General features: G+C 53.7%; 10 protein-coding genes across 10 annotated transcripts; 6 read left to right on the plus strand and 4 right to left on the minus strand.

Annotated features, from left to right (window-relative positions):
* The first annotated feature begins 24 nt into the window (after positions 1-24).
* Positions 25-3603, plus strand: BDY24DRAFT_388203 (uncharacterized protein). The gene is made up of 19 exons (XM_076640327.1): positions 25-188; positions 287-467; positions 600-719; positions 811-874; positions 961-1042; positions 1143-1204; positions 1273-1346; positions 1472-1635; positions 1749-1847; positions 1934-2004; positions 2082-2159; positions 2257-2365; positions 2454-2478; positions 2561-2762; positions 2839-2850; positions 2949-2974; positions 3092-3126; positions 3301-3336; positions 3460-3603. The coding sequence occupies exons 1-19, from the start codon at positions 51-53 to the stop codon at positions 3463-3465; spliced, it is 1584 nt and encodes a 527-aa protein (XP_076496969.1). The 5' UTR covers positions 25-50; the 3' UTR covers positions 3466-3603.
* Positions 3604-4043: 440 nt separating this feature from the next.
* On the plus strand, positions 4044-5325 carry BDY24DRAFT_414933 (RICIN domain-containing protein; the record flags this gene model as incomplete). Its single annotated transcript, XM_076643385.1, has 7 exons — positions 4044-4112; positions 4200-4322; positions 4438-4667; positions 4737-4828; positions 4915-5007; positions 5108-5189; positions 5271-5325. 7 exons carry the CDS (start codon positions 4044-4046, stop codon positions 5323-5325), a joined length of 744 nt encoding a protein of 247 aa, XP_076496970.1.
* A 603-nt stretch (positions 5326-5928) lies between these two features.
* On the plus strand, positions 5929-7199 carry BDY24DRAFT_414934 (RICIN domain-containing protein; the record flags this gene model as incomplete). The annotated part of the gene is made up of 7 exons (XM_076643386.1): positions 5929-5997; positions 6085-6225; positions 6295-6527; positions 6598-6689; positions 6774-6866; positions 6963-7044; positions 7145-7199. 7 exons carry the CDS (start codon positions 5929-5931, stop codon positions 7197-7199), a joined length of 765 nt encoding a protein of 254 aa, XP_076496971.1.
* Positions 7200-8225: 1026 nt separating this feature from the next.
* Positions 8226-9572, minus strand: BDY24DRAFT_52339 (uncharacterized protein). Its single transcript, XM_076644966.1, has 2 exons — positions 8332-9572; positions 8226-8246 (listed from the first exon to the last, which is right to left on the minus strand). The coding sequence occupies exon 1, from the start codon at positions 9229-9231 to the stop codon at positions 8536-8538; it is 696 nt and encodes a 231-aa protein (XP_076496972.1). The 5' UTR covers positions 9232-9572; the 3' UTR covers positions 8226-8246; positions 8332-8535.
* Positions 9573-9596: 24 nt separating this feature from the next.
* On the plus strand, positions 9597-11958 carry BDY24DRAFT_409582 (uncharacterized protein). Its single transcript, XM_076642824.1, has 4 exons — positions 9597-9654; positions 9728-11210; positions 11339-11432; positions 11505-11958. The coding sequence occupies exons 2-4, from the start codon at positions 10009-10011 to the stop codon at positions 11934-11936; spliced, it is 1728 nt and encodes a 575-aa protein (XP_076496973.1). The 5' UTR covers positions 9597-9654; positions 9728-10008; the 3' UTR covers positions 11937-11958.
* Positions 11959-12079: 121 nt separating this feature from the next.
* BDY24DRAFT_52367 (ankyrin repeat domain-containing DHHC palmitoyltransferase family protein) lies at positions 12080-15444 on the minus strand. Its single transcript, XM_076644967.1, has 13 exons — positions 15324-15444; positions 15023-15131; positions 14774-14867; positions 14395-14675; positions 14168-14296; positions 13925-14054; positions 13662-13795; positions 13520-13582; positions 13377-13441; positions 13248-13273; positions 13064-13150; positions 12398-12978; positions 12080-12312 (listed from the first exon to the last, which is right to left on the minus strand). Exons 2-13 carry the CDS (start codon positions 15023-15025, stop codon positions 12121-12123), a joined length of 1785 nt encoding a protein of 594 aa, XP_076496974.1. The 5' UTR covers positions 15026-15131; positions 15324-15444; the 3' UTR covers positions 12080-12120.
* Positions 15445-16090: 646 nt separating this feature from the next.
* Positions 16091-18065, plus strand: BDY24DRAFT_52491 (uncharacterized protein). The gene is made up of 4 exons (XM_076644968.1): positions 16091-16542; positions 16635-16769; positions 16840-17267; positions 17365-18065. The coding sequence occupies exons 1-4, from the start codon at positions 16301-16303 to the stop codon at positions 17790-17792; spliced, it is 1233 nt and encodes a 410-aa protein (XP_076496975.1). The 5' UTR covers positions 16091-16300; the 3' UTR covers positions 17793-18065.
* BDY24DRAFT_388228 (hemolysin III family protein) lies at positions 17729-20755 on the minus strand. Its single transcript, XM_076640328.1, has 10 exons — positions 20357-20755; positions 19797-19879; positions 19484-19665; positions 19301-19405; positions 19174-19219; positions 19079-19102; positions 18805-18988; positions 18486-18720; positions 17830-18404; positions 17729-17746 (listed from the first exon to the last, which is right to left on the minus strand). The coding sequence occupies exons 1-9, from the start codon at positions 20563-20565 to the stop codon at positions 18225-18227; spliced, it is 1248 nt and encodes a 415-aa protein (XP_076496976.1). The 5' UTR covers positions 20566-20755; the 3' UTR covers positions 17729-17746; positions 17830-18224.
* On the plus strand, positions 20746-22402 carry BDY24DRAFT_388232 (zinc finger MYND domain-containing protein). Its single transcript, XM_076640329.1, has 7 exons — positions 20746-21009; positions 21102-21152; positions 21261-21471; positions 21587-22009; positions 22092-22119; positions 22194-22270; positions 22341-22402. The coding sequence occupies exons 1-6, from the start codon at positions 20954-20956 to the stop codon at positions 22250-22252; spliced, it is 828 nt and encodes a 275-aa protein (XP_076496977.1). The 5' UTR covers positions 20746-20953; the 3' UTR covers positions 22253-22270; positions 22341-22402.
* On the minus strand, positions 22403-24522 carry BDY24DRAFT_388235 (pirin family protein). Its single transcript, XM_076640330.1, has 8 exons — positions 24085-24522; positions 23786-23917; positions 23634-23710; positions 23415-23486; positions 23263-23334; positions 23017-23172; positions 22814-22930; positions 22403-22724 (listed from the first exon to the last, which is right to left on the minus strand). Exons 1-8 carry the CDS (start codon positions 24140-24142, stop codon positions 22536-22538), a joined length of 873 nt encoding a protein of 290 aa, XP_076496978.1. The 5' UTR covers positions 24143-24522; the 3' UTR covers positions 22403-22535.
* Positions 24523-24813: the final 291 nt, after the last annotated feature.

Genomic DNA, 24813 nt, shown 5'->3' on the forward strand with positions numbered 1-24813 from the left:
AAGTGGGAGGGCTGGGAGGTGGGGAAGGGGACGGTGAAGAGGAAGAGGAGATGGGTAGGAGAGACGTGAGAGCTGACCCTTCCATTTTGTTGCTTCTTCGAATTTATCAGTCCGTCGGACTCCTCAAGAACCTTCATCAAGGAGATTACCACGTCACCGTTATTGCTCCTCAGAACTATTCGCTTTTCGTACGTTCGCCTTCCCTTTCAAACTCCCTTCCTCGTCTTGTTTCGTCCCTCCTCCCTTCAACCCGCTGACCGACTCCATTCGTTCCTTCGTCTCACAGACCCCTCTCCTTCCTTCAGCAACAGTCGGTACCGTCGAAGCTCGTTCGCTCGTTGAACCCCTCCGACGAACCCTCGCTCGAGTGCGCGGTCACTTCATCCAGGCCAAAGCCGTCGATCTCGAGATGGCGGAGAAGCTGTTGGAGATTGAGACGGCTACTGGAGAGAGACTCTACGTTCCTTGTGAGTACTGGAACCTCTCCTCATCCCCTCGAAGAGTTGGCCGTTCAGTGGGAAAGACGAGGAGGGAGAACAGAGGACGACGAGCTGACCCCCGACGCGTCCGTTTCTTTTCCCGTTCTCGTTCGTTTGCAGACGACAAGCTCGTCATCGCCGTAGGAAGCAGCTCCAACACTCATGGAGTTCCAGGATTGGAGCATTGCTTCCAGCTCAAGACGATTCCGGACGCGCAGGCTATCAGGAGGAGGATCATGGGTGAGTCGAGTCGATCCGTTTTTGCTCTCGACTTTCGTTTCTTTCGACGAGGGCTGATTTATTTGCGTGTGCTTGCGTGGTTCGAAATCAGACAATCTCGAACTTGCCTCTCTGCCTACTACTTCGGAGGAGACCAGGAAGAAGCTGCTTTCTTTGTGCGTCCGCCCACGACGCGTCCTTCTTCTCGAGATCCAAGCGAGAGCTGACCTCGTCATCCTTGTATGGGTTTGTTTTCGAACAGCGTCATCTGCGGAGGAGGACCTACGGGAGTTGAGTTCGCTGCTGAGCTGGTCGATTTGATGAACGAGGATGGAATGCAATACGTGAGTCTTCCCTCTCTTCGTCTGGAGTCGAACCGACTCGAAACGAGACTCGACGGCTGACCCTTGACCCTTGACCTTTTTCGGTTTGACCTCGACACAGTTCCCCAAGCTTCTCCGAAGCCAAATGAGCGTGCATATCGTTCAGTCGAGGGATCATATCCTGTTGGTCCTTCAGCCGTTCCTGCCCTCTTCCGCTCGAACTGACTCCTTCCTTTCTTTTCGTAATGCAGCAACACCTACTCGGAGAAAATCTCGGAGTACGCTGAGGCCAGGTTCAAGAGGGAGGATATCGATGTAGTGACGAGTGAGTGCCGTTTCGTTTTCTTTGTTCTTTCGATGCGTTCGTTTGCTGACCAAACCCTTCGCCTCCTTCTCCCACTTCCCCTCTCTCCCTCCCCATCATCACCACCGCGCTCACCCACCCATCAGATGCCCGAGTCAACAAAGTCAGCGAAGACTCCGTCTCCGTCTCCATCAAGGACCCCAAGAACCCTTCCGCTCCTCCCACTCTCCGAGAGATCCCCTCGGGTTTCACCCTCTGGTCGACGGGAATCGCCATGAACCCTTTCGTGAAGACCGTTACGCAGAAGCTGGTGAGTTTCGGCTCGAAGGTGCTCAGAGCAGAGCGGGCTGGGGTTGGAGTGCTGAAAGGAGACGAGAGCTGAGTTTGAACTGACGCGTCCGACCGTTCGTTCGTTCTTCGCAGCCCAACCAATTCCATCGAAAAGCTGTGGAGGTGGATAACCATTTGAGAGTGACGGGTGCTCCTCAGGGAACGGTTTACGCTATTGGGGATGCTAGTACTGTGAGTTCTTCGTCTCTTTTTTCGGAGAGAAGACGAGGCGAGAGCTGACTTCGACGCGTTCTCCGTTTGGTTTGTTTGTGCTACAGATTGAGACTGGTTTGGTGAACCATCTGTTGGAATTGTTCGATGAATGTGATACGAACAGGGATAACAAGATGTGAGTCTTTGGGTCAAAGGGAGACGAAGGGAAGGAGGGGGGAAGAACAAACTGACGCGTCTTCGTACCTTTCGCAGCAACTACGAGGAATGGCAAAACATGGCTAAGGCTATCAAGAAGAAGTTCCCTCTCGCCGAGTCTCAATTCGCTCAGGTGTAGGTCCTTTCGAATCTCTTGCACCTTTCGGAGCCTCGTCGAGCTCGAGCCGACGATCGTCCTTTTTTCGTTTGTCTGTCTTTTTCGGTGATGCAGGAAGGAGATCTTCGACGACTACGACACCGACAAAGATGGATCGCTTGGATTGAACGAGATTGCCGAAATGTTCTTGAGGATCTCGAACAAGATCACTACGTTGCCTCCTGTTCGTCACTTTCCTCTTCCCTCTCTTCTTTCGTCGTCCGTCGCTTCATTCGCTGACCTCGCTCTTTCTCTTCCGCTCCGAAATATAGACTGCTCAAGTTGCTAATCAGCAAGGTTCGTCCCCTTCGTCTCCTCCATCTCTCCTTTCGAACAGTCCTGACGTCCTCCCTCTCTCTCTTCCTCTCGCTTCGCTCAGGAGTCTACCTTGCCAAGAAGTTCAACGCTCTTACCAAATCCTCTCCCAACCTCGCGGCCAACGACATCAGCATCAACAACGACGAGCTCTACTACAAGCCCTTCCGATACCTTCACCTTGGAAGTCTCGCTTCGCTGGGATCGGCGGGAGCAGCCTTCGATTTGGAGGGAGTTGGAAGTTTCGCTGGTGGACTGGTCGCTATGTGAGTTGTAGTCCTTTTACTGAGTGAAATCTGGGGAGCAGATTGCTGACCTTTTTGTCTGGTTGTTGATGTACAGGTACGCTTGGAGGTGAGTTGGGATTTCTCGAGCTTGAGATTCGTCGTCGCTTTTCTTCGATCTTTCTGAACGCTTCGCTGACTTCGACACGCTTTCTTCTCGCCCTTCAGGTCCATCTACTGGAGTGAACAGACTAGTGAGCTCTCCTCTCCTCCTTCAACTAGCTCCAGAGCCCTCTCAGCCCCAGCGGCGAGAAGAGCTAGTCCCCTTCGCGTCCATCTCGTCCGCTGACCTTTCTCTTCGTTCCCTCTAGGTACTCGAACTCGTCTGCTGCTCATGATCGACTGGGTGAGTGACCGTTTCATTTATCTCTTCGGCAGAGAAGCGAAGAGGGAGAGAGCATCTTGTTTTTTCTCGGTCCTCGGGTTTAACTTCGAGCGAGGAAAGACAGACCGTTTTTCGAGACAGAGCTGACCTCGTCCTCCTTCTTTCTTCTCCGCCGTGCTCGTCACCCCTTCCCAGGTTAAGCGAGGTATCTTTGGACGAGATTTGTCGAGGGTGAGTCTTCCTTTCCAACTCGTACGAGGCACAGTGCGATGGACGGAGAGAGAAGAGTCGGGAGATGGAAGAGGCCTCGCCGGTTGAATTGGGCTGAGCTGACCTTTGCTTCCCTCCTTTCAGTTCTAAACGAGCGAGAAGGGACAGGTTTTCTTGCCTTACTTTACATATACACTAGATGCGCCTCCTCTGGGAGGAGAGAAGAATTATCATGACCGTCAACGAACCCAATCCTCCTTCTCGTCAGCCAACCAAAAAAGCGCGTCCTCGACCTTCCACTTCCTGTCCTTTTTCCAAGCTCAACAACCCTCATCACCGACGACCTCAATTTCTCTGAGACGGGTTCATCTCAGACGACAGGCCAAAGAAGAACAACAACGTGACCGTCCTCATTTAAACATCCCTCTCCTTCCTCTTCGAGGCGTTTTTGGACCAAGGTTCGCCCTCGTTCGTCCTCCCTTGTTCAACGAGGTGACCACTTTAACTTCGTTGACCGAACCTGCTGACCCGTTCTTGGCTCCGACCTTCGGGTCCGTGACTTTTTCTCGCTTTGCAGATGCCTCTTCGAGACGATTCGGAAGGACCTGGAAGGGGGAAGGGTTGGAAAAAAGGGGATAAAAAGCGAGACGGAGAGGAGGACGTCCTTCCCTTTCCCCAACACTCACCACCCACCTCACAGCCAACCAACAACCTCAAGACCCACTACTATGATCGCTCCCATCGCTCTTCTCCTTTCCTCTTCTGTTCTCTTCGCCAACGCTGCCGCTGTCCACAAGGTGAGTCGACTCGCTTTTCGCATTGAGGGCTGAATCGAAAACAACGTCGCTGATTCCCATCTCATCTTTCTTTCCTTCCTTCTTCAGCGAGCCGTCGCCTGCCCTGATCTCGCCGCCTGTGGAGGAAACTCTCCCTTCGTCAACTCCAACGCCGATACCACTCGATGCTCCTACGTCAAGTCAGGGTCGGACATCTTCAGATGCTTCTACGTGAGTCGACTCGACCTCCATCGACCCATCTCGCTCTTCATTCCCTCCCCCATTTCTTCCTCCCTTCGTTCCTTCTCTAGCTGATATCTTCATCTCTTATTATTTTCCTTTTCAGAGCAACGAAGGTGCACTCGTCGCCTCTCCCGTTGGAGCCTTTGACTCCTCCGATGCGGTTTGCCCTTCGACCAACGTCGGCACTTGCCCGGTCACCCCTCCCACTCCCACTTCCTCCGCCGTCCCTTCGGCCAGCGCTACCGTACCTGCCGTCGAGGGAGGACGAGCCATTCACCCGAATGGAAACTTCGGGAAGTGCTTGGACGTCTACGCTGCTTTGTACCAAGACGGGTGAGTCGAGTCTTCCGTCTTCTGTCCTTTCTCGACTTCGAGCTGACCTTCTCCTCGTTCTTTTTTTAGAACTGCCGTCGACATGTACGACTGCAACGGATCAGGTGCTCAGGCTTTCGTTTGGAACGAAGGATCCACCAAGATCCGAGTCGCTGGTACCAGTGAGTCGACCTTCTCTTCCCGCTCCCGCTCCCGCTCTGCCGACTCCCTTGACTGACTCTCGCTTCTCTCGCGCGGTTTGATTCAGAATTCTGTCTTGACGCCGGAACCAACCCTGGAAACGGTATCGGAATGAAAATCTGGTCTTGCATCGACGATCTGCCTGCCCAGCAATTCTACAGTTCGTTCTCCCATTCCCGTTCCCGCTCTCGCTTTCTCGTCTCGAGGCGCCGAAACTTTCGCTGAGTTTTCATCATCTTTCCTTCCTTCTCGCCTTCTAGGGACCGAAGACAAGAGGATCGCCGTCGAGGGTAAGGGACAATGTCTCGATCTCACCAACGGATCTCTTGATAACTACTCTCAGTGAGTTTTGGCTCCTCTTTCTCTTCTCTCCTTCCGAAACAAAATCCTGACCTACTCCCCTTTTCTCTTCCTCCTTTCTAGGGCCCAGACTTGGGCGTGCAGCACGGGGAACACCAACCAGGTCTGGACCGAGTAGGCGAGGAATTTGCGCTGCCGTCGCTTCTCCTCCTTCACCCATCCACCTCTTCCGTTCTCTCGTTTAAATTTCTTGGACTATTTCCCTGATCTTTGGACTCTTTATTTCTTCTACGTATCTTCTCCCTCAGATCGTTACTTCTCTCCAGATGTATCTACCTAGCTCTCCCTTCTCGATTCGGATTGTTGGACTTTTTCGTCTTCTCGTTTCTTCGTCTCCGGTTAACTCAAAAAGCATGTTACCTTGTTGTTCAACTTAGCCCGCAACCTGAAAGGCGTAAGAGAAAGATGCGTCCCCAAAACCCAACTAACGAGGCTCTCGACGTTGAACCAAATCCTCGACGAAGCTCGACGAGATCGAGACCGAGGGATGAACGACACGCGACTTCAGACACTCCATTTCCCATCACTCTGTCACCTCCCGGCCCCCTTGCTTCCACCAAAGTCACAAGGAGTAAAAGAAGGTTTTACTCGGCACCGTCGAAGATTCAAACCACGAGGGAAGAAAGGCCAGCGTGGATCGTGGCGCTTGGGTTTTGGGTGACGACCCTGGCCTCCCTTTCTCCTCCTGACCACATCTCTCCTCCCCCACCACCATCAAGACATGCTCTACACACTCCTCTTCATCATATCCTACGCTTCTATGCTCGTTCAGGGCTTCAGCATCCACAAGGTTCGTTCTCGAGGTTGAGTCGTCCAATTTTCGATCGCGTGAAGCTTCCCGCCGACCTCTTTCTTTCTCTTCCTTCCTTCTTCCCAGCGAGCCACTTGTCCAGATCTCTCAGCTTGCAACGGATACTACCCTACTCTCATCGGAGAGTACTCAGTCGGGTTCACTTGCCAGTACCTCCGCTGGGTGTCTGGTCCGACGAAGGGTTCCGAGCTCTTCCAGTGCAACTGGGTGAGCTCGTCGCCTCTGTTCGCTTCCGCTTTCTCGTTTCTGATCTAGCTGTTGACTTCACTCTCCCAGGGTACCGACGGAAACCTCGTGCCTTCCTTCAATGGAGGTAGGACTGGCGTTTCAGACGCTGTTTGCCCCAAAACAGAGATGGGAAGTTGTTCAATGGTTCCTCCCACTTCTACCACCTCGGTTCCTCCGGCCGCCACGACATCAGTTTCTCCTCCAGCAAATGGGAGAGTTATCCACCCATCGGGAAACGGAGAGAAGTGCCTAGACGTGAGGGGAAACGTGAGGGAAAACGGGTGAGTCGAACCGCGCGACGAGCAAGTCTTTTTTCATTCGTACTGATCGCTCCTGCCCTTCGATGTGTAGCACTCCCGTCCAAATCTACGACTGCAATGGTTCTGGAGCTCAACTTTGGGTCTGGAATCAGGCTGATACGAAGGTCAAGCTTGCTGGAACGGGTGAGTTTGGTTTCTCGACGCGTCCGGATTCTTTGCCGATCTCGCTTCGAAAAAAGGCTGAAGCTCTCTTTCCTTCGAGAACAGATTTCTGCTTGGACGCAGGATCGTACCCAGCCAGTGGGGTGCCCATGAAGATCTGGACTTGCTACGATAACCTGCCAGCTCAGGCTTTCTATCGTCAGTGGCTTTCGTCTTCTCCTCTTTGTCCCTTGCGTCGGCGAGCCTGGCTTCTCAACTAACGCAGGGGCGGATTTGAATCTTGGGACGTGAAAGGTACTGCCGACAATCGATTCGCTGTGACTGGGAAGGGACAGTGCCTCGATCTTCCGAACGGACGCGTCGAAAACTCGAATCAGTTCGTCTGCTTTGCGCGTTTTTAGAGAGTCCTGTCTCGTACCAGCCGCTGACAAGGTTCATTCCCAAATCTTTCGTTCCCCAAATCTTCGTTTCCTCAGAGTCCAGACCTGGGTGTGCACGAACGGAAACACCAACCAAGTTTGGACGGAGTGACGAACGCGCGACCCTTCGATGTCGATCTAGGGAGTGATTGTTCGAAGTGCTTGCAGCTATGCCATGTAACATTTTTCGAAGGCTATGGTTCTAGAAGAGAAGGACATCGTGGGCATGTTCGAAGAAGGACAACGACGAGCAGCGTCGCGACCGAGCGAGCGCTTTGATCCTTCTCACAGATCGTCAAGTCTTGCCTTTTCGGATGTGCAGAACTCCGGGCAGATTATTACAAGCATGATTGAATCAAAGATAACCCGACAAGGCCTCCATCCCTCCCCACTCCACGACCCTCAGCACCGACGCGTCTTCCTGCCTCTGCCTCGACGCGACTCTAACGACCTCCCTCCAGCTTTCGAAGTCCTCCCTCTCCCCTTCCACCCTCGCCGAGTCCCACCTCCCCTCCCCAGCTTCGTCGGTAGAAATCCCTCGGAAGAGGAGGGAGATCTTCGTCGCAACGTCTGCTGAAGGAGTGAGTTCGAGAGGAGCGGCTTGGGAGTAGGAGTCTTGAGGGAGGAAGCGGAGGAGGAGGTGGGTGTGTTCGAGGAAGGAGGGAAGCCAGTACCTGTAGAAGAAGCAAGAGATGGTCAGGTTCGAAGTCAGAATCGCTGAGCTGAGCAGCAGCGAGAAGCCGGTGGACGAACGTGATGAACGAGGTTCGACCTTCGACGTGGAGACCGAGAGCTTTGACGGATTTGTCGAGGTGGGAAGTGACCTGAGAGGTTGATAAGAGGATAGTATCGATCTGGGAGAGTTAGGCTGTGGAGGGGTTGAACGGAGGGAGGAGTGGGGATGGTCGATGAAGATGGAAGCAGGAGAGGTAAAGAGAGAGGGGAGGAGGGACGCAACGAGTTGGTTCTGAGAGAGGAAGATGGAGAGTGGGACGACAGTCAGATCAAGTTTGATTTGAGGAGCGCTGAGGAGGCCAGGAGGAAGCAAAATACGATCACGTCGGGGGAAGCAATTAAGGAAGGAGCTGACCTTGTTCGCCGAGGCGAGGAAGAAGCGTTCAGAGCTGCTCAAGAGGGCTAGAAGAGGGCTCTAATGTATCTGAATAGTGCGAGAAACAAAACGAATCTATCAGCAAGGTGGTCGGTCGTCGAAAAAGAAGAGGACTGACAGCAGGCGAACTCACCCTCCACGTTCAAGAACGACCACCTCTCAAAATCCAACGACACGTCCTCTCCAAGCTCCTTCTTCTCCTCGTCGTCTTCCTCCTCCTCCTCGTTCTCGCTTTCCCACTCCTGGGCCGACTCAACAACTGCCTCCAGCGTATTCTTCGTCGTCCCATCTCCGATTTCGAACGTCTTCGCAAGAGGGAATCGACGCGTCCAATTCCTCAAACGAAGATAGTCGTCGAACTCGAAGTTCCAGGTCCAGCCCCCTTCTTCTCCGTCGGGATCCATATCCTCCTCGTCCAACTCTTCCTCCGACAGCGGCTGAGGGATGGGAAGCGGAGGTCGGTAGAAGACGATCTTGTCGACGGGGAAAGAGTGAGGAGGGAGCTGGACGAGGGAGAAGTCGTCGAAGAGCGATCCGACTCGCTTTTTGAAGGTGGGTTGATTGAGCGGGATGTGGATGGAGTGAGTGGGTTGTGATCGTTCAAGGAGGAGGTGTTGGATGAAGTAGGAGGACTGGTTGTCGGCGAGGTAGCAGATTTGGTAGAAGATCTCTGTTCGAATGGTGTAGCCGGAATCTCTCGTCGTCGATGAGGAAGAGCGAAGCGCTGAGTCCAGGTCCAAGTCCGACTCCAAGTAAGATTCCTGATCCTCCTCCCTCGCCTCCTGTAAGGCTTTCTCGATGTAAACGGGAGTCCTGCTGGCATGATCCTGTTGGAAGCGAGCGACGAGTTGTTGTCGGTTGAAGAGCTCCTGCCGGGGAAGTCTTGCTTTGAAAGGGGATCGTCGTTGATACTCGGAGGAGAGGTAGATGACCTCGTTGATACTTCCTCCTGTTGGGATGGTGAGAGGGACGAGGAGGGAGGTGGAGGAAGAAGAAGGGGTCCAGGAAGGGTTGATCGGGACGTCGGATTCATCGAAGTTGATGATGAGTCGACGAACGAGCTTCCATCTCGCTTCTCCTTCCTCTCCAGCGACGAGGAGACCTTCCTGAGGGTCGAAGAGAGTGATCCAGTCCTGTCCGGTATGGATGATGATGTCCTTGAAGATGAGAGGAAGGACGAGTTGTCGAAGGAAGCGAGAGACGAGGAGGAGGGAAGCTGGGCCTCGAAGGAGGGTGGGTTCGAAAGGGATATTCTCCCGTCGTCGAGGTGAAGGAGTGAAGATGTAGAAGAAGATCCTATCGAGGAGTTCGATGGGGAGGGATAGAAGGGGTATCCAGAAGGAAAGGGAGGGAGCTCGTGATGGTCAAAGGGGAAGGAGCAAGGAAACGAGCGAGCTTCTCCTTCCTTTCCCTCCGACGACCAGCACCGTTTTCAACAGTCGACCTCTTTTTCTTGGTGAGCTTAAAGGTTCTAGCTCGTCCTTGGGTAGTCTGAGCTTACTCTCGACGTTTGATCTTGATCTTCACAGGTTCTCGCTCCTATAGAAATCATTTCGGAAACGGACTCGTCTCGACCTCCCTTCTTTTTTGGTGAGCTTCGACGTTTCCTTCTCTCCTTCTCCTCCTCAACCCTTCCGCCTCGTCTCCTCCTCTGTATCTCTTTCAGGATACATAGCTGAAATCTCCGTTCCTCCCCTTTTTCTCCTTTGCCTTCAGACTCTCGACCAGGGCCTCTCAAAGCCGCTCGAACAAACACCTCCTTCAGCCTCCCTCTCCTCCCTCCTCCCTCCATCTCCCTCGACTCGACGCCATGTCTCGACTCCTCTCCAAACTCCCTCTTCGAACCACCCGGTCTCCTCTTCTCTTCTCCCAACGCCTCTTCTCCAAGACGTCCTCTCCTCCCTCCACTCCTTCCTCCTCTCTCCCTCCCGCTCGACTCTCCTACTCGGACCTCATCACCTCCCTCCCCTCCCTCCTCAACAACGCCCTCATCCGAAACGCGTCCGTCACAGCCTCCCAGATCAATCAAGCATCCACCCTCGCTTCCCTCCGTCTCCAAAAGATCACCGCCATCAACCACCTCCGTCAATCTCGAGGTCTTCTCTCCGAGGAGGTCCGTCTCAAAACACCAGGATCCCTCGAGAAGGCAACAGCTCTCAAAACAGACCTCAAAATCGCCGAGGACGAACTCCGAACCGTCGAATCGAGTCTTTTGGAGTTGGCGATGATGATCCCCAACGAGACGCATCCTGCTGTACCCGTTGGACCAGAGGAGAACGCCGTCGAGATCGAGAGGATCGGACCTGTGGAAGGCGAGGAAGGGAGCTTGGTGGGAGTTGTGGACCCAAACAGGGATCATCTGATCATCGGAAGGGAATTGGGGATCGTAGACTTCGAGAGTGGGAGGTTGGTTAGCGGAGCAGGGTTCTACTTTCTGAGGAAGGAAGGAACGGTGTTGAGCCACGCTCTGGTTGGGTACGCGTTGGATCTGGCCATGAAGGCTGGGTTCGAGGCTGCTAGTTGTCCAGATGTGGTCAGGATGGACGTTGGGGAGAGGTGTGGATTCGCTCCTAGGGAGAGGGAGAGTCCCGCTCTCGAGGGACAGGAGGACGCGTCCTCGACCGTCGCGTCTTCTTCCTCCTCCTCGCCATCAGCACCTTCGTCGGCCGAACCACTCTCTTCCTCCCTCGCCTCCTCTCAATCCTACCACATCCTACCATCTACACCCGTTGCCGTACCCCTCACCCTCGCTGGAACCGCAGAGATCCCTCTCGCTGGCGCCAACCTCCTTCGAACATTCTACCCTTCGGAACTCCCTCTTCGAACCGTCGGCGTCGGAAAGGCTTATCGAACAGAGCTCGGATCGGCGGATGCGAGAGGGCTGTACAGGGTGCATCAGTTTGAGAAGGTCGAGCTGTTTGTGGTTTGCAAGGAGGAGGATAGCGACAGGGAGATGGAGAGGTTGAGAGTCGTGCAGAGAGGGTTGGTGAGAGGATTGGGTTTGGGAGTCAGGTGAGTTTGATTCTTCTCTGTTTCGTCCGGGACTGAGGAAGCGTTCAAGAGGTACTCAGTCCTCCAGAAACGGAGTTCGAGCTGACTTTCCGCTTCGACGCGTCTCGTCTCTTCTTTCTTCCTCGCAGAGTTCTCGACATGCCGACGGAAGAGCTCGGAGCTGCTGCTTACCGGAAGTACGACATGGAAGCTTGGATGCCTGGACGTGGATCTTGGGGAGAGGTTCGTCTATCAGTCTTTCCTTCCTCCTTCCCTTCCCTGTCAATTCTAACGCGTCGCTCGTCCTTCGTCCAGATCTCCTCGACCTCGAACTGCACCTCCTACCAATCCCGTCGTCTCCACATCTCCTACCAAACTCCTAAACCCTCCGACGCTTCCTCATCCTCATCCTTCAAACCCACCACCTTCGCCCACACCCTCAACGGAACAGGAGCAGCCATCCCTCGTCTCATCGTCGCTCTGCTCGAAAACGGAGTCGTCTTCTCCTCCCTTCCCATGTCCATCGAGGACAAGTACCAGGAGGGACTCGAGAAGAAGAAGGGAGGGAAGAGTGGGAGGGTAGTGAAGAAGAAGACTGTGAAGGGGAAGAACGGGGAGGAGGAGGAGGAGAGGAAGGAGACTTTGGACGAGGGGTTGAGGATCGTTGGGATGAGGTTGCCGGAGGCGTTGAAGAGGTTCTGGATCGGTCCTGAGGTGATGGGGAGCGTACCTATTGAGTGGGTGTGATGAGAAAGTTTTTTTTTTTTTTTTTCTGTCGGAGGCTGTTTGTTCGCGGAGGAAGAAAGGCGCGTGAGAGCCGAAAGCTTTGCACGACGAAAGACCGCAAGAACAAAACCGAATCGAAGTTGCGACCCTCTCTTTCCCTCGCACCCGACTCCGATCAACGTCACCATTGATCTCTCGAAACAAATCAAACGTCCTCGCTCAAACTAGTCCTAACAGGCTCGTACCCACCCCCTCTCCCTCCTCTTCCCGTCGAGAAACTCGGCAGCTTCATCGAGCTCGTCATCTCTCGTTTATCGAACCCAGAGTTCGGAATCTCGTAGAGCTGGGTGTAGTCGACCTGGAGTCCTCCTCCGGCGGTCCAGAAATCGCCACAGTTCTGTGCAAGCGAAAAGCCCAGCGAAAGAGGTCAGCGTTCGTTTCGACGCGTCGAGGAAAAGAGAGAGGAAGGCTCGAAGACTCACCCTAACGATCCCCTGATCGAACGGATTCTGATCCTTCCCAGCCAGAGCCAACCCCCTCGCAGCCTTCCCCTTCGTGAACCTATCCAACCCCAAGATCTGAAGCATGAACCCCATCTTCCCACCGATCGACATCCCTCCTCCTCCTCCGTTCTTCCCTCCTCCTCCTCCAGGTCCATGATTATGCCCAGCATGATCTCCAACTCCACCCAAAGGAGGTCCAATACCTTCCCCGCTGTCCACATCCGGCTCATCAACTCCCGTAGGATCCAAACTCATCCCACCTCCTCCGCTCCCTCCTCCAACGCCAACCATGGCTCCGCTCTGATCCCTCAGCGAAGATCCTCCTCGCCCACCCATGAATCCGTACCTCCCCAAGTTGGAGACTTCGAGGGTTGTCATCTGTTTAGCGACCTGCCAGATCTGACCGACGACGAGGATGGAGGTCCAGGTGAGTTGGAGCGTCGACCAGGCGGCGATGGCGAAGAGGTGGGTGTCGTAGCCTGTTGCTGTGCAGAGGACAGAAGGGAGGATGCAAGGAGCACCGGTTTCGGGAGTCCAGGTTGGGGCGGTTTCGAGGAAGTCTGGAGGGGAACGGACGAGAGGAGGGAAAGAGCGTAAGGGAGGGAGACGAGAAGAGGCAGGAACACAGAGCGAGGGAAAGCGTACATTGGAAGGTCAAGATATCAAACAAGACAATGGCGGTGAGAAGAGACGTGATGAAGAGGAGGAATTGACGATGGTTGTGGACTCCGACTAAAGGAACGAAGAAAGAGAGAAGCGACGAGGTCAGCTCAAGGATCGTCGTTTTCGCTTTACTCTTCCCTGTGACCTCGTTCGTATCAAGACGCACCACAGTTCCAGACCCAAGGACAGTGACTAAACGAAGCACCCAAGAGAAGGCAAAATCAGCCCAACGCCGTCTCGTTTCGAATCCTTCGACCTCTTCTCTCGTTTCGGCTCGAAGACAAAATGCACTCACTGATCAAACCTCGCCGTGCACTTGTTATCAATCCTGCAATGCTTCGATCTCAGCGGTTTCTTAGCCTACAGAACCCCAAATCAGAACGAGTCAGCTCTGACCTCAACTCGTTCCGAACTCAGAACTCGAAACGAAGCACGAACCATGCAGATGATACAGAAGTTGGTCCCGTTGAACCTTCCCGTCCCCGTCAAGTCTTCGATGATCTATTCCCAATCAGTCCAAACATAAGTCAGCGTTAAAAAGGAAAGGAAGAAAGACGCGCCGAGGGAAGGTCGAGCTCACCTCCTTCAACTCAGCATCACTGCTCGGTTTCGGCGCCGTCCCAGCATCGAGAGTAACAGCACGAATGAAGTTGTAGACTGAGACAACGTAGGAGATGAAGAAGAGAAGGTTGTAGAATGCGTAGCCGGGGGTGTCTGTGTTTCGAACGAACAAAAAAGAACAAGGTCAGGTCGAGACGCGACGCGACGAAGGAAGACGGGGAGAAGAAGGAGAGAAAGGATGAAGAAGGAGTTGGAAGCGTGAGACAGGAGAGCTATACTCACGATAAACCAGTCTCGTTGCCCAAGCCTGTCCGACCCAAACCATACTGGCGACGATGATGGAAGCGAAGTAAGGGGATTTGGCGAGGGTGTCTCCTGTTCCTTTGTAGTCGAGCAGGACTCGGGTGATGATCTGCGACGGAAGCGAGAGCAAGCGCATATCAGCTTGAGTTCGAGGTAAAAGCCGAAGCGAGAGAAGAACCAAGGAAGCGAGGAAGGGAAGGAGTCGAGGAGGGAAGAACGAACATGGTGCATGAGGTAGAACTCTCCCATGGCCAAGAACGTCCCAGTATACCACGGTAGAAGCTTGAGCGTAGTGATGATGAGATAGCCGAAGATGGTAGGTAGGCAGAAAATGGCGATCTTGGTGTTCCTCTGAGCGGAAACGAAACAAACCCAAGATGCGATCAGCTCCAGCTCGTCTCTTCTCCGTCCCTGCCTTCCATCCCCTCCCGCCTTCTTGGTCAACTCACCTCACTCAACACCCCAATCTTAACCCTCCCATCCTCTTTCCTCCCACTCTCCTCCAACCCTTTCTTCCAAGCTCCCAAACTCTTCAACTCCTCCGCCATGTCCCTCGGCGTCTTCCCTTGCTCATCCTTCACGTCCAGCTCCGCTCCCGCTTCGATCAATCTTCGGATGCAGACTTTGTTGCCTTTGACGACTGCCCAGTGGAGAGGGGTGAGACCGGAGTTGTCTCGGGTGTGAGGAGAGGCGGAGTGGTGGAGGAGGAGGTCGAGGGAGATGGCGTCGCCTGGGAGAGGGATGGAGAAGGAAGGACGGTGAGTTTGAGATTCGACGGACGAGAGAACGAGAGAACATGGTACTAAGGAGATGGAAGACTGAGCTCACCCTGATAAGCAGCCCACATCAAAGCGGTGTGTCCATCGGAGTCCTTCGCGTCGACGGCGACGGGTTGATGGAGGATGTAGAGGAGAGGCATGACCTGAGCACGAACAAATCGACGAAAGATTAGAACCACGAGCATCAGCATTTTCGTCATCTCTACCCCTTACATCTTCGAAACAAAGGGCTCCGAAGAACGAGCAACGAAGAGTAGAAAAGAAACGCGGGAGGGAAGGGAAGGAAGCTCGAGCTCACCATGCTCGAGTGCGTAACAAGATGCAGCGTATTGAAACCTTGAGAGTCCGAGAGGGACGGATCTGCTCCGTGAGCGATGAGAAGATGAAGAACGTAGAGATGTCCGTTTCTGTGATTAAGAAAAGAGAGAAACGGTCAGTTAAATTGAAAGGAGATGCCGAGGGAGGAGGGAGGGAAACCAAGAACCAAGCAAGGTCGAACTCCAGCTCGTTCCTTTTCCCTCTCGATCCAGAGATCGAGCGAGCTCGTTCTCTAGAATGAAAGGAGGATGGAAGCGGGGAGTGAGAGCTTGTGAACGAACCTGGCAGCCCACTGAAGAGGAGTAGCGACGAGATCTCCTCCGATGGCGTCCACGTCGGCTCCGTTGTCGAGCAGAAATCGACACGCTCCGAGCTAAGAAACATCGAGAAACAAAGACGTCAGATACGAGAGCGCAGAGTCAGCTCGCTATAGCTCGCTGTGCTGTGTCCTATGAGAAGCGAGCAAGATATGGGAGGAAGAGGGAAGGGGAACGAAAGCTCACCTGAGCGTTGATGCTGCGAAGCGACGAAGTAGCCGGGAAGGAGAAGTCAGCACGATCAAGAGAGAAAAGCTTCCATCGAGAGGTCTCTCTGGTAGACTCGGTTGTATGTACTCACGCTGCCCAATGCAAAGGAGTCACGTTCTGCTCATCTCTATCGTTGGCCGTCGCTTTCCCTTCCTTGATCAGCCGTTCAATCGATTGAACGTCTCCTCGTTGAGCAGCAGAGTGGATGGTGACCTGAGGAAGATCGATGGATGCACAGATAGAAGCACGGTCAGCTCGGTGAAGTGGAGAGGAGAGCGACGAGACTGAGACTCGCCTCTTCTTGTTGCTGAGAAGGAGAAGGAGGTGAAGCTGAAGGAGGAGGTTGAGCTGTCTCTGCCTTCGATGGGAGGGCGGTATCGTCGATGGAAGCGGTTGCTAGGGAAGATTTGAGGGGAATCAGGAGTCCACCTGAGGAGGAGGAGGAGGTCGAGGGATCCATCGTCGGTGTATAGATGAGAGTTAGAGGGAAGGGAAGGAGGGGAGGAACGAACGAAGGTCAACACCGCTTGAAGAGGAGATCGAGATTCATCACCTCCCGACGGCTATCAACCCTCAAAAAGATATCAGCGAGAAAACCTTTCCTTCCGCTCTTCAACCTCACCTCATTTTCGTCTTGAAATTTTCTCGAAATCGCGATTCAAATCGACTCGAAACTCGCATCTCCTGCCTTCGGGTCTCCTCCGACGCCCTTCTCCTCCCTCTCCTCAACCATGAGCTCGAGCACCACTACCACCTCGTTCAAGAACGTCCGCCTCCTCTCCTCTATCCCTTCTTCTTCTTCCCTCTACGACGTTCTCTGCTCTCCTTCTGGAATCACCTCCATCCTCCCAGCTTCCTCGGGCGTCCTCCTCGACAAGGAAGATCATCTCCCTGAGCTCTGGGATCGGACGACGCTCTCGGTGGAGGGTGAGATCAACGAAATTGATGGGATGGGGAGTTGGTTGATGCCAGGGTGAGTTTAGGTTGTTGAAAAAATTCTCTAGAGAGACGAGAGAGAAGAGGTCCGAAAGCGAAACGAACCAAGCTCACATCCCGTTTCAACAGATTGAACCACCCTCACCTCCACCTCGATAAATCCTACCTTCTAGGCTCAGGCCCTTCCGTCCCAGGTTCTTCCTACTCTTGTGGGATCATAGAAACGGGAGATTTCAACGAAGCCATGCAGAAGACTCTTCAAGCGTGCGTCTCGTCGCTCCTCTCCTCCCGCCCTCCCGCTCTCTCTGACTCCTCCTCTTCTGCATTTCCCCAGTAAATCCTCCTTCACTCCCACCTCCCTCCTCTCCCGCTCCTCAAGCCTCCTCTCCTTCTCCCTCTCCGCAGGCGTCACCTCCCTCACCACCCATGTCGAAGTCGATCCTTCCCTCTCTCCTCCTGCCCTCTCCCTCCTCTCAGCTCTCGAACTCAAACAGACCTGGAAGGGCAGGATCAATATCCGGATCGTAGTGTTTGCTCAGGAAGCGTGTTTTGTAGAAGGTGAGGTGGGCGAGGAGAGGAGGAGGGTGGTGGAACAGGCTTGTGGGATGGAGGGAGTCGACGCGGTTGGATCGGCGCCGTACGTTGAGAAGGCTGAGGAAGGAGATGACGACGAGGAGGGAGGAGACCCGACGGGTGGGAGAGGAGCGAAAAATGTAGAGTGGGTGTTTGAGCTGGCGGAGAGGTGGGGCTTGGATGTGGATTGTCAGTTCGAGTCGCGTCGCCCTCTTTCCCTTTCTCTTGTTCGTTCCTTCCTCTTTCGCTGACCCCTTTTCTTCCTTTCCCTCCTTCATCTTCACAGTTCATCTAGATTACGACCTCTCCCCAGACCGGCACCCCCTGATCTGGACCGTTCTCGCCGAAGCGCGTTCCCAACCGGCTTTCCATCTCCCCTCCCTCTCTTCCTCTTCCCTTCCTACCACCTCCTCAAATCCGAGTCAACCATCACCGAAACATCGCACCCTAACACTAGGCCATATGACCCATCTCTCCCTCTTCACTCCCGCTCAACTGTCCCTCCTCGAAACGAAAACTCGAGGACTCGATGTCACGTTCGTTGCTCTCCCGACGAGCGATCTCTACATGATGGGGAGAGATGCTTCAAGTTGGAGGGAGAGAGGAAGAGGGAGTTTCGATATTTGGGAGTTGGAAGGGAGGGGGATGAAGGTTTTGATGGGACTGAAGTGGGTCGTTTCATCATTTTTCTTTCGGTTCGTCGAGTCAGATTGAGACGCGTCGACTGACTCGTTCGTTCATTCGTTCGCAGCAACATCTCCAACCTCTTCACTCCCTCTTCCAACCCCGACCCCTTATCAGTCCTCCCCTCTCTAGCCATCCCGCTCTTCCAATCGGCTCTCCCCTCTTCGCAACGGAAGTTGCTGGAGATGATCGTTCTCCCTCCCTCCTCTCCATTTTCAACCTCGACGTCTTCAATCTCCCTCGAGATCGGTTCCCCAGCCGATCTCGTCCTCGTCCACGGGAGCTCAAGCGTACGGGAAGTTGTGGGGAGCCCAGGATGGGGCAGAACGGTCGTCAAGGACGGGAGGGTGGTGGCGAGGAGGGAGGGGAGGGGTTGGATCGCTAGTTCTTGAGGTTCAAGGGTCGAGATCAGGGAGAAGATACGTATAGATGATGTGAAGCCTTGTAGATGTTCTAAGCTAGCTAGCAACGAGACCGAAAGAGCAAAACCGAAGGAGCAAAACGAAACAGAAAATCGAGGCGAGAGGGAAAGAGACCAGCTCTCCCTCCTAGTTGGGAGATGGATCTAGATTCTAAATGACAATAGCAGGACATTCCCCGCCCATAACACCATGGTGGTACTCCATCGCGGTTGTGACGCATCTAGAACGGAGCGAAGCGAAGGTCAGCGAGACGAGACGAGACGCGTCGAGAGAGAGGAAGACGAGGGAGGAAAGAACTGACTGGAAGTGCATGAACGCTGCCGCTACAACACAAATATCTGACGAGCAAAGTACCGGGAGAAAGAGGGAGAGGGAGAGTGAGTTTGAGCGAACACAGAAGGGGAAAGGGAGAGGGAAAACCGGGAGCGAGGATGGACGCACGGAAGATCTGGTGGCTCGACCCAAAGATATCGAACGTCCTAGGGAAAGTCCTCTCCGGGAACCTAATCGCATAGAGTAGCGCTCCGAAGATGTACCTGTACGCACACAACACGCAACCACTCAATCCGCATCAGTTTCCCAAACTCGTCTTTCCTCTGCCCAAACGCGTCGGTACTCACAATCCCCCACTAGCTAACAACCAACTCAGTCCCATCTCAGTCCTAGCTCTCTCCCACCCGTACCGCAACAGGTTGTGGGTGACGGGAATGACCGCTGAGCAGCCTAGGGAGAGGAAGATGGAGGTTCGAGCCCAGCGGTACGGGCCTGTGGTGTAGGTTGGGTGGAGGACGACGTAGGTAGCCACTGAAAAAGGGAGAAGGAAAGGAAGGAGAAGGTTAGGCGAGCTGCGAAAAGTCGAAGACGGGAAAGAAACAGAGAGAGGGAAAAACGAACTGGAGCCGAGAATGGAAATGACGGCTACGAGAGAGGGAAAGGAAGAGGACGCGTTAGAGAGAATTGGGAAGGAGATAAGACGAAAAGGAGCTGACTGATGTAGATCCATTGCAGTTTGAGATCGCAATAGAAGCCGTAGTACTGTCGGTGGATTCGAGGAGGGATGAACGACGCGTCAGAACGACTCTCCGAGGAAAGGATGCAAAGCGAAAACGAGCTCACAATCGCAGGATAATTCGACCCAACAATCAACGTCACGATCCCAACGTAATCCATCTGATTCCATCTGTTGGCTACTGATTTCGAGTGGCAGCTGAGGGTGTGGTACTGAAGCGCGAACGAGCGAAGAGGTAAGCTTCTTCCGACGCAACGCAACGCTCTCTTCCCTTCTTTAATCGAACTCACCGTCCCAGAGAAAGCCAAACACACAACCGCCGACGCCAGAAACACCGAGAAATGGAACGTGTCCTGCCATCGAAGCGAGGGAAGGGAGGCGACCATGGGCAGGTGATGAAGAAGGAGCAGGGTGAGAGGGATGAAAGCTGCTAGGAGATGGGTGTGGATGTTGACTGTTTCGTTGTGAAGGTCTATCAGAAATGCAAAAGGAAAGGAATCGAGAGTCAGTGTGAAGATTTGATTCTGCGAGGAAGGGAAGAAAGGAGCTCTCGACGAGCTCGACCTGAGCTTCGAGGTCAACGAGAGGAGAGGAAGAACTCACAACCAACGGCACTCCACCAGGAAGACCAGTAGGAGTTCTGTTGACGCCTGTATCCTACCAGAGTGAACTCGGACTCGAACTCTCTGTGGGAAGGAGCAAAAAGTCAGCGAAGAGTTCGTTTCGGGAGGAGAGCGTCGAGTCGAGTCGGATTTTGTTTGGTTGGGCTCAAGGCTCCTCTCCTGCGACCTGAGCAGAGGACAGTGAGCTCAGAGCCTCTGTATGAACGACTCTGAGGTTCGACGAGTGTTCCTGGAGCTCTGAGAAGAAAACGAAGAGAGTTGAGAGGCCGTTGGGGCAGGTCGTTGAGCTCGACCCGTCCGTCCCTCTCCTCCCTCTTCCTCCCCTGGTCGTCCCTCTCCCTTCAGCGAGGCCTCCCCACTATGTGGCAGCTCTACAACCTCCTTAAGACCCCGAAGAACCCTCCTACCCACTTTTCATCGCGAAAAAGCTCAAAATCCTTCCCTCCCAAGGCTCCTCGTTGAATCTTGGCCATCTCGCTCTCTCTCTCTCTCTCCTCCCCGCCCCGAGTCAAACGAAAGATAGAGAGGGCTCAGACTCACTTCATCCACTCTGGCAGTTCCTCGAACGTGAGAAGAGGATGACTCTTGGATCCCTTGTCTGCTGGTGGTGTTTTGCTGTCTCCGTTTTGAGCGAGAAGAGGGGTTGAAGGGGAGGGACTTGGACTTCCGTTGGGAGTCGAGCGTTGTCGGAGGGAGGCAGACGAGGAGTCGGTGGTTAGAGAGATGGGAGGGAAAGGTTTGGGTCCCATGGCGGCTTGGGTGAATCTATAGGGGAGGTGAGGAAGTGCAGGAAAGAAGAGAGAAGAGAGAGTTGTTGGGGTCAACGTCAAGTTCAGGAAGCTTCGGAGGTTTGAGCTCGGCCTCCTTCTTCCCCTCTCATTATTTATACATGTCTAACACGTCGATTTGAAAGCTCTTCAGGCTTCCAATCTCTGTCAGATCAACTCTTCCGAAATTTATGTCCCTCTGTCGCTCGGTCTGAAAACAACGCCCAAACCAAAGTCGAGCTCAACTTTCGATTCTCCTTCTCCTTCCTCTCAACACCTTTTGCATTACTTCTCCTCGACCTTTTCTTCGATATGGCCTCTCGATGGAAGGATCTCGCTCAAGAACTCGCTACGGCTTTCCACCTAGAAGATGATCAATACGAGGCTATCAAGGGACGAAGGACTGGACTTGAAGGTCGTGAGCTCGTGAGTTTCCCTCCCTCCTTCCTCTCTTCTCCTCGACTCGTCTCAACTTTCGACATCAGAGCTGACTCAGCTGCTTTTCTACCATCACTCAGATCATTGAGATCGGAGAATATCCTCGCTACCCAGATCTGGTCCCTGGTCTCGTCCGTTTCTCTCCTTCGACTGAGTCGAGCTCGCCTCGTCGCTCTCTCCCTCCTTCGTTTAAGCTGCTAACGCTCGTCCCCCGTCTTCTTGTCCCTCTCGCAGTCCAGGTTCTGTGCTCTTCATCTCCCTCGTTTCATAGCAGCCTATTCAGAGCTTCTCCCCAAGGGCTTAGCGACAATTTGGACCTCCCTTCTCGTCACGCTTTCGACCAACCCTCTCTTCACTCGCTGGGTTCGACAGGAGGACGGCATGGGACTGATCTCGACTCTAGGGGAAGGTTGCATCGCTATAGAGGCGTCGTTCGACTTTAGCACTTCGGTTCGTTCACTCAGTCTGTCTCCTTGCGTCGTTTCACGCTCGGCCCTGCTCCCTCTTCTCTTCGTTCGTTCTTTCCTTGCTGACCACATCCCTCTGATTTTTTTTTTCAACACAGTCCTTCTCACCTCAACCCTTCGGCCATGCCCGAATGATTGAAGCCCTCATGCAAATCTGCCTCAACACCTCCATGGCTCTCCCTCTCCCTCCCTCTCCTTCAACCCAACCTCACCCCTTCCCTCCCGGTCTCCAACTCCGTCTCTCCTCCGCCCTTCGTCGGCAAGGAATCGCCATGGTCGATTTTGAAGATCGCTACCCTCGGCAGATCAGGCAGGATCAGAGGAAGGATTTGGATAGGACGACGAGAGGTCTGTACGCGTTTGGGACGTTCGTTGGTGCTGAGACGGCGGATGCTTGGAGGAAGGATTGGACGGGGAGAGGAGGACCGGTGAGGTGGTGGGCTTGCGAAGGAAGGTCGGGAAGGGAGTTGAGAGAGTGTGTGAAGTTGAAGCAGGGGGAGGAGATGATGGCTTGTGGACGGGTGAGTCGATCTGCTTCGATGCAGTTTCGTTCAGAGACGATTGACGAGGAGCTGACTTAGCCTTTCCCCTTTTCTTACATAGTGTAACTCTGTCCGATACTGCTGTCAAGGCAAGCACACTCTCAGTCCCTCAGAGGTCGTCGTGTCGTCTGACGGCTGACTCTTCTCCCTCTTCGTCCAACAGATCATCAAAAAGCTCACTGGCCGGTGCACAAGCCTTACTGCCACAGACCGAATTGGTGAATCGAGGTCAATGCTACAGTAAGCTATCTCCACTCGCTGTTGCAGTAGTCCGACCTCGCAAGCTGACCTCCTCCCTCGTCTTCTTCAGCTCGAACTCGACGCGTCGACCTTTTTCCACAGTCCCGCCTCTTTCTCTCGCTGAGGTATCGGTTTTTTCGTGTGTAGATGCATCAAATAGACTATATAGGATGAATCATGTCGTATCGAAGTATGAAGAGATAGATCAAGGACGCTCAGACGAAATCAACGGGACGAAGAAACGACCACGTCAACAAAAGCTAGTCTACTCTCCCATATCAAACACCAACACCTCCGCTTCTCCCTTCCCAACGTTCTCCAGAGCGAACTCCATCCCAGCTTTCCCACCAGTGATGAACGCTCCGTCTCCCTCTCCCAACTCGAGGTCTCCATTCAGCTTCACTCGAGCTCCCGACGCGAGCGATTCTTTGAGGTTAAAGCCAGAGGTTTGGACCTGAACAATCAAATCGAAGTGAGAAAGAGTGAGTTAGCTAGAGGTCCTCTCAATGGGAAGAGAGAGAGAGAGAGAGAGGAAGAACGCACGACGTGGATGTAGGCTTTACGAAGCGATTTTGGGTTGGAAAGAGGAGTTTGGAAGGTGTGGTAGACGGTGGAGGCTGCTGGGAGGAGGGTAGCGAAGAGGTGAAGATCGGCGTGGACCTGAAGAGAAAAAAAGGAAGAAAGAATAACAGATCAGCTTCGAGGGAGGAAGAGAAAGGGAGAAAGAACGCGAAAACTGAACTCACAGGAGCAGGTCCCTTCGTTTCTCGTTCCTCGCTCACACCTTCCGTTCCATTCGGTCCCACGACTTTGACGAGACCTTGTCGCTTCTCAGCATCGGTGACGTGACGAGTGTAGTAGGTGGGAGGGAGACGAGACTTGTTGGGAAGAGCCCAGATTTGCTGAAAGGGAGGGAAACGACGCGTCGAGAAATACGGAAGTCAGCTTGAGCTTGACAGAAGCGAAGAGCGAGACCTGGAACGGATACGTACGAGGAAGTGAACTTGCTTCTGAGTGTTTCGGTTGTACTCCGAGTGGCGAATTCCAGTTCCAGCGGAGGTCATCTGTAGGGGAAGAAGAGGGAGAGTGGTGAGCTCGAGCTCGAGACGCGTTGAAGGTGATGGAAAGGGAAGTTTTAACGAACCTGAATATCTCCTCGCTTCATGATCTCGAGGTTTCCCATAGAGTCTCGGTGTTCCAGCTCTCCTCGGACGATCTGGTACGAGAAAAGTGAAGGAAAACGGTCAGCGACTCGTCCCCTCTTGAAATGACCTGATCTCCCTCTCGCTGTCCCTGCCCCTCTCGATCTCCCTCTCCAGCAGCACAACAAGATGCAAGCACAGATCAAAGAGAAGACACTTACATAGGAGAAAATTTCGAACTCAGCGTGAGGATGAGTTCCGAATCCTTCGTTGGCCTCGACTCGGTCCTCGTTGATGACTGAGCAAAAGGAAGGATGAGATTAGCGAGGAAACTTCGACGGCTCCGTCTACAGCGTCTCCCTCTTCAGCTCACCTCGCAAAGGACCGAAGCTTCCGAACGACGGGTGGTAGTAATTGGCGAAGTTGAAGGTGTGGAACGTCTTGAGCCACCCATGATCTGCCTTGCCTCGCTCTTGAGAGGGACGAAGCTTGAACTTGAGAGCAGCTGAGAGGTAAAGAGAGGGAAGAAGAAGAAGAAGAAGGAAGATGGAGAGATCGAGGGAGCAGGGAGAAGAGGGTGGAGGCGAGAAGGGGTGAAGATGGGAGGAGGAGTAGTGGTGAGCTTCGATCTTTCCCCCTCCTCTTTCAGAAGAACGAGTGCTTGAAACTCACCATTCTTCTCGATCGCAGCGGTGGAAGTGAGAACGGTCTTGGACATGGAAGAGATCATCTCGATGTGAGCTGAAGGGGTAGTGGTGTCGCGTTGAGGTCTTGACGAGGAGGAGGAGGAGAGGAAGAAGGAGGCGAGTCCGAGGAGGAAGGTGACGAGTAAGATTGAAGGCGTTGGATGGAAGGAAGGCAACTTGGTAGCTTTTTATAGTGGTCCACCTGTTTCGACAAAAAGGAGGATGGGAAAGCTGAGAAAGGTGGTGGTGGTGGATGAGAGAGAAAGGACAAGGGCAGTCAGCGTGAGAAGTTTCGGAGGGAAGGGAGGGAGGGAAGGGAAGGAGGGTTAGGTCAGCTCGACTGTAGGGAAGGCTGTCTGCGGAAAGGCTGGGACAGGAGGCAAGAGGGCAGAAAAAGTTGATTGATGAGGATCAGAGATTGGTGAGAGGAAGGCTCTAGTTCGTTAAGATGACGAGAAAAAGAGGGGTGGAGAAATCAAGAAAAGCTCTCCAGATCCTTGAAGCCTCGCGGCGGAGGGAAGGATCGCGACGCGACGGCATTCCGAGCCGTCTCTTGGGCATCTTTGATCTCGCTTTTTTCATCATAGAGAGAGAGAGAGAACGACAGTAGCTTTGTATAGAGGAGCTTATGTAGACGCTAAACCAATGTTCAGAACGCGTCCATGACTGAACGGCGAGAGACCGTACGAGCACCTCGACGCGACCGATCTTCCCC

Source organism: Mrakia frigida, assembly GCF_051309035.1.
Source record: "Mrakia frigida strain ATCC 22029 unplaced genomic scaffold BDY24scaffold_14, whole genome shotgun sequence".
In the NCBI taxonomy this organism is placed as follows: domain Eukaryota; kingdom Fungi; phylum Basidiomycota; class Tremellomycetes; order Cystofilobasidiales; family Mrakiaceae; genus Mrakia; species Mrakia frigida.

Coding starts and splice junctions, on each gene's coding strand:
- BDY24DRAFT_388203 (XM_076640327.1), top strand. CDS start 51: ATGGGTAGGAGAGACGTGAGAGCTGACCCTTCCATTTTGTTGCTTCTT. Junction 468..599: donor AGAGAGACTCTACGTTCCTT/GTGAGTACTGGA, acceptor GTTCGTTTGCAG/ACGACAAGCTCGTCATCGCC. Junction 3,127..3,300: donor TGCTGCTCATGATCGACTGG/GTGAGTGACCGT, acceptor ACCCCTTCCCAG/GTTAAGCGAGGTATCTTTGG.
- BDY24DRAFT_52339 (XM_076644966.1), bottom strand. CDS start 9,231: ATGAATCCGACGTCCCGATCAACCCTTCCTGGACCCCTTCTTCTTCCT.
- BDY24DRAFT_409582 (XM_076642824.1), top strand. CDS start 10,009: ATGTCTCGACTCCTCTCCAAACTCCCTCTTCGAACCACCCGGTCTCCT. Junction 11,211..11,338: donor GGATTGGGTTTGGGAGTCAG/GTGAGTTTGATT, acceptor TCTTCCTCGCAG/AGTTCTCGACATGCCGACGG. Junction 11,433..11,504: donor GACGTGGATCTTGGGGAGAG/GTTCGTCTATCA, acceptor TCCTTCGTCCAG/ATCTCCTCGACCTCGAACTG.
- BDY24DRAFT_52367 (XM_076644967.1), bottom strand. Junction 13,583..13,661: donor GTGATGCTGAGTTGAAGGAG/GTGAGCTCGACC, acceptor GATTGGGAATAG/ATCATCGAAGACTTGACGGG. Junction 13,274..13,376: donor TGCACGGCGAGGTTTGATCA/GTGAGTGCATTT, acceptor TGCTTCGTTTAG/TCACTGTCCTTGGGTCTGGA.
- BDY24DRAFT_52491 (XM_076644968.1), top strand. CDS start 16,301: ATGAGCTCGAGCACCACTACCACCTCGTTCAAGAACGTCCGCCTCCTC. Junction 16,543..16,634: donor GGGAGTTGGTTGATGCCAGG/GTGAGTTTAGGT, acceptor CCGTTTCAACAG/ATTGAACCACCCTCACCTCC. Junction 17,268..17,364: donor GTGGGGCTTGGATGTGGATT/GTCAGTTCGAGT, acceptor TCATCTTCACAG/TTCATCTAGATTACGACCTC.
- BDY24DRAFT_388228 (XM_076640328.1), bottom strand. CDS start 20,565: ATGGGACCCAAACCTTTCCCTCCCATCTCTCTAACCACCGACTCCTCG. Junction 19,880..20,356: donor GAACTGCCAGAGTGGATGAA/GTGAGTCTGAGC, acceptor TCCTTCCCACAG/AGAGTTCGAGTCCGAGTTCA. Junction 18,721..18,804: donor TTGTTAGCTAGTGGGGGATT/GTGAGTACCGAC, acceptor GTGTGCGTACAG/GTACATCTTCGGAGCGCTAC.
- BDY24DRAFT_388232 (XM_076640329.1), top strand. CDS start 20,954: ATGATCAATACGAGGCTATCAAGGGACGAAGGACTGGACTTGAAGGTC. Junction 21,153..21,260: donor CAGATCTGGTCCCTGGTCTC/GTCCGTTTCTCT, acceptor CTCGCAGTCCAG/GTTCTGTGCTCTTCATCTCC. Junction 22,120..22,193: donor TGTCCGATACTGCTGTCAAG/GCAAGCACACTC, acceptor TTCGTCCAACAG/ATCATCAAAAAGCTCACTGG.
- BDY24DRAFT_388235 (XM_076640330.1), bottom strand. CDS start 24,142: ATGATCTCTTCCATGTCCAAGACCGTTCTCACTTCCACCGCTGCGATC. Junction 23,335..23,414: donor TGAAGCGAGGAGATATTCAG/GTTCGTTAAAAC, acceptor CTTCCCCTACAG/ATGACCTCCGCTGGAACTGG. Junction 23,173..23,262: donor AGAAGCAAGTTCACTTCCTC/GTACGTATCCGT, acceptor CCTCCCTTTCAG/CAAATCTGGGCTCTTCCCAA.